Here is a 4,678-nt window from a genome sequence, read left to right as displayed (position 1 = left end):
GGGGGATGGTGTAGAGGGAGCTTTACCCTGTATGTAACCCCGTGCTGTCCCTGTGAGGGTGTGATGGGGGATGGTGTAGAGGGAGCTTTACCCTGTATGTAACCCCGTGCTGTCCCTGTGAGGGTGTGAAGGCCGAGGGCCTGTTTGATGTGTGTGTGTGTGTGTGTTTTGAAGGTGTGGTCCTGTGGAGGAGCAGGAGGCTCCAGCGTCAGGCCGTGAGCATGGACGCCCTGGTTTCCCGTGTGGAGAGGGAGCTGGCCGTTGACCGCAGGCAGCTGGGCCCCGGTGAAGGTTGCTCGCTGGTGGCGTACGTACCCACCAAGTGGCTCAGCAGCCTGAAGGAGAGGAAGTTGCTCCCAAGCTGCTGTCCCAGGCCCGAGGGTCTCGCTGATGCCGAGGTGACCAGCTTCCTGCAGCGATCAGTCAGCAAGCTTCCAGCTGGATGGACACGAGTCTCCCTCCAGGTCCTGAGAAAGAGCCGCCTGGCCTACCCTGTGAGCCCCGATCTGAGCCGTGCGACCGGTGGAGCCAGCAGCCTGGACCTGAACTCTGTGTCTGGCTTCATGCAGCACGTGGCCGAGCAGAATTACCGAAACCTGTGGCAGACGACCCGGGGCCAGTCGGTACGTCCTGCTGTGCCTCAGCAGGAGAAACCTGCAGCTCGCTGCCTTGAGGCTGTGAAGGTGGCTCTCAGCCAAGTCTATGGCTGCAGCTTCATCTGGATTGGGGGAGACTCTTCGCGAGAGCCTGGACCACCTCCAGTCCCCATCAGCCGGGAGACCCATCCGAACCTGCTTCCTGCCGAAGCCCTGCTGGAGTCAGCCCAGCTCCTGTACGTGATCCAGCCGTTCTGTCAGTACTCACTCAGGGATGTGGTGACCTACAGCCCTGCCAAGCTGGCTAACAGCAATGCCAAGGTGCTCTTCCTCCTGTACCAGGTTCTCCAAGCCATGCAGGCCGCTCACCGGGCAGGGCTGGCCTGTGGCAGCCTGTCCCTGACTCACCTCAAGCTGGATGAGAGGCTCCGTGTCCAGCTGCAGCTCAGCCTGTTGGACTACGAGAGGCCGGAGGCCGGGGAGGAAGCGGGTGACCAGGGCAGTGAGCGGGCAGCCTTCAGTGGGCAGCTGGAGGAGTCGTCTCTGCCAGCGCTCCTCACGCACTGGGTACATGGGCGAATTAGTAACTTCACCTACCTGATGGTATTGAACAGACTGGCAGGCCGCAGAGCAGGTGACCCCAACTACCACCCAGTCCTGCCCTGGGTGGTGGACTTCACCGTCCCTTATGGAAAATTCCGGGATCTCCGCAAATCCAAATTCCGGCTCAACAAGGGAGACAAACAGCTGGATTTTACCTACGAGATGACCAAGGAAGCTTTCGTAGCTGGAGGTCAGACTGGAGAACAGCTTCACGTCCCTCACCATATTTCCGATGTCCTTTCCGATATCACCTTCTACGTTTATAAAGCTCGGAGGACCCCCCGCTCCGTGCTCTGTAGTCATGTCCGATCCCAGTGGGAAGCCAACGAGTATCCTGCAAGCATGGAACGGATGCAATCCTGGACCCCAGATGAATGTATCCCCGAGTTTTACACTGATCCCACCATCTTCCAGTCCATCCACCCTGACATGCCTGACCTGGATATTCCAGCCTGGTGCAGCTCCGATCAGGAGTTCATCGATATCCACCACAAGCTGCTGGAATCGAAGGAGGTCTCTCTCAATCTGCACCATTGGATTGACTTGACCTTTGGATACAAACTGACCGGCAGGGAAGCTGTCCGAGCAAAGAACGTTTGCCTGCACCTCGTGGATAGTCACACCCACCTGACCAGCTTTGGAGTCGTGCAACTCTTCGACCAGCCACACCCGTCTAGACTGTGTGGGGGCAGCTGTGTCCCACCACATCCTGCACCCCCCATCAGCCTGAAGGAGGCAGCAGAGACCCAGCCGCTGGATGTGCTGAATGACCTGGTGGTGGAGACTGTGGGCTCGGAGGGGCAGGGACCCGGCGATTGTTTGAAGGAGGAGGATCTGGAGGAGGGGACGGAGGCACTGGATTCCCTGTCTGCCCCAGGAAAGCCTTCGGAACACTCCCCTCCCGCCACCGTCTGTAACGTGTCGATGGCGGATTGCCGAGCTCCCAGCAGCAAAGGGAACCGTAACCGAGGCACAGCTCCTCAGGAGCTCCTCGAGGCGAAGATCCAACTCCCCGAGGGTTTCAATCCTCTGCAGCCTCTGGAAGAACTGGAGAAACTCGACAACTTCCTGCTCCGTGGGCTGTACAGTGAGCTGCCAGAGGTTGTACTCCAGGATCAGGATCCTCAGCCCTCCTTCTCCCAGTTTGTCCAGAGGGACATGCAGGCGTTCGGGATCCTCATCGCTGAAATCTTCTTTGCTCAGCGGCTGCGAGCTCAGGCACCGGACGCTCCTCTGTGGGATCGTTTCCTGGCTGTGCGGAAGCTGTGTGTCCACCACATGAGAGAGATCGCCTCTCCTCTCCAACACGCTGCCTCAACGTTACTGCAGCTTCACGAGAGCCTCGAGGAGTTAGTGAAGACTCCAGGCCAGGGCGATTGGAGCAGCCTGTTTGAGTATCGAGCTGTCTGTGAGGGGTTACCACCCCCCAGCCCCGGCCAGCTGCTCAGCCCCTGCTGCCCCACCATCCCCTTCCCTCGTTACTTTAGCCCCCTTCACCGGTTTGTCTGCACTTACTATTCACACTGGGCAGAGGATGGGGACCAGGGCCGTGATTTTGTCTTCGCTCTCTGGCAGCAATTAGATCAACTCCTGGAGAAGATGCAGCCAGAGGGCCTGGAGATTCTCCTGCCCTTTGTCCTCGCTCTCATGTCCAATGATTTAACAGCAGTCTACACTGCCTGGTATTTCTTTGAGCCCATTTCCCGTGCTCTGGGACCTCGTAATGCCAACCGGTACCTGTTGAAGCCCTTGTTGGGGGTCTATGAGAAACCCGGCTACATCTGTAGCCGTTTCTACCTGTACACGGATTGTTTTGTTGTTCAGCTGATTGTGCGCCTGGGCCTGCAGCCATTCCTCAACAGCCTCCTGCCCCATATCCTCCAGGTTCTCACTGGGCATGAGGGGCCCGAGGAAGGCCGGGTACTGGAGGGAGCAGGGGATGATGAGGAAGGTGTGTCGGACATGTCAGCGTCCTACTCCAACGCTGAGCTGAAGGCTGCAGGACAGTGTGACTCTTCCAGTTTCATCGACTTCTCCTCAGGCATCAGCTTCAGTGACCAGGCCGAGCTGACAGAGAACGAGGAATTCCAGAATGGGATCTTCCTGAGCGACCGGGAGCAAGAGTCTGTCAGCTTGGGGAAGCTGAGTGATAAGAGCAGTAACAGTGACTCTTCGGCTGAGGACCGAGGAACTGACTGGGATTCCAAGGACAGGTTGAGCCTCCGTTCCGTGGACAGTCATCAGGAGGTCAAACTGGCTGAGAGTCTCCTTGTACAGCCTGGGGATGAGGATGAGGAGGAGGAGGAGGACGATGAGGGAGATGGGGACGATGAGGGGGCAGCTCCTGAGGACACTGTCTTCTGCTCTCTGCCTGATCCTAAGGACAGGGCCGCCCTCCCGAAGGGGAACGGTGTGGATGAGGAGGAAGAGGAGGAAGAGGAGTTGCTGAGCGAGGGGAAGGAGCAGAAGATCCTGTTTGGTGAGTTGGAGCACTGGGATTAACCTGCAGAGCCTGCCACCCTGGAGCCCAGGGGATGTGGGGGTGATAGCTGAGCCTGGGGAATGGGTGTGGGTGTGGCCCACCTGCCCTCCAATATATCCCCACCACAGTGAGCACCAGGTTGGGGGCAAGCAAGGAGATGGGTTGTGGGCCCAGCGGGGGTGGGGGTCCTCGGGGCGGGGGGTGACGGGCCCAGGGTGACGGGGCGGGGGGTGACGGGCCCAGGGTGACGGGCCCGGGGTGACGGGCCCAGGGTGACGGGGGGGGGATGGACCCGGCGGTGGGGGTGCTGGGTCAGGGCGGTGGTGGGACCCCTGGGGCGGTGGGCAGGGGGCAGGGTTTGGGTCAGGGTGAGAGGTCACAGAAGGATCATGGCGGTTTACTGTGAACTGTGCCGCCTCCTGAAGCTGATTGGTTGGTTTGTTGCTATGCAGACACTGCCTGTAAGACGGTGAAGTGGTTGACTGCAAAGCTGGGACCCACCCTGAGCTCCAGGTACATCGTTCGGAATCTCCTGCGACTGCTTACAAGCTGCTACTTGGGTAATGTAGCCCTTTCTGATCCAGGCCTTTCGTGAGCCGTGATTGTCTTGGTTTCAGCAAGCAAATAGGTGTAGGCCATTCAGCCCCTCAAGCCTACTCTCCCTTTCAATACGATTGTGGCTGATCTGTCTTTCAAATCCCCCACACCCATCGATTCCCCTTCCTAACAGGGATCCATCCATGACCTCCTTAAAAATATTCACTGCCCTCCCCACACCCCACCTGCTGAGGCAGTATGTTCCAAAGTCCCACGACCCTCTGAAATAAAAACCTCCCTCTCCTCTCTGCCCTAAAAGGGGTGACCCTCATTTTAAACCAGCGTGACTCCCTTCCCCTACCCACCCACCCCCCGCGTTCAGGACTGACCCACACGAGGATACAACCTTCCCACAATCCCCTTGGTGAGACCATTCCGGACCTTACACACTTCCGTCAGT

General features: G+C 58.7%; 1 protein-coding gene across 1 annotated transcript in view; it reads left to right on the top strand.

Moving 5' to 3' along the window:
• Positions 1–33: 33 nt before the first annotated feature.
• The window catches only part of wdr81 (WD repeat domain 81), a gene marked incomplete at its 3' end in the record, with an annotated part of 5,223 nt that continues 578 nt past the window's right edge, over positions 34–4,678 (top strand). The window contains exons 1-2 of the mRNA XM_048594787.1: positions 34–3,678; positions 4,134–4,241. Coding sequence (XP_048450744.1) covers positions 222–3,678; positions 4,134–4,241 — 3,565 coding nt within the window. The remainder of the gene's footprint in view (positions 3,679–4,133; positions 4,242–4,678) is intronic.

The sequence above is a fragment of the Rhincodon typus genome, unplaced genomic scaffold (genome assembly GCF_021869965.1).
Source record: "Rhincodon typus isolate 14 unplaced genomic scaffold, sRhiTyp1.1 hic_rhity00014546, whole genome shotgun sequence".
NCBI classification, from domain to species: Eukaryota; Metazoa; Chordata; class Chondrichthyes; order Orectolobiformes; family Rhincodontidae; genus Rhincodon; species Rhincodon typus.
Note: the sequence above shows the minus strand (reverse complement) of the source record. Positions and strands in the feature narration are given on the sequence as shown.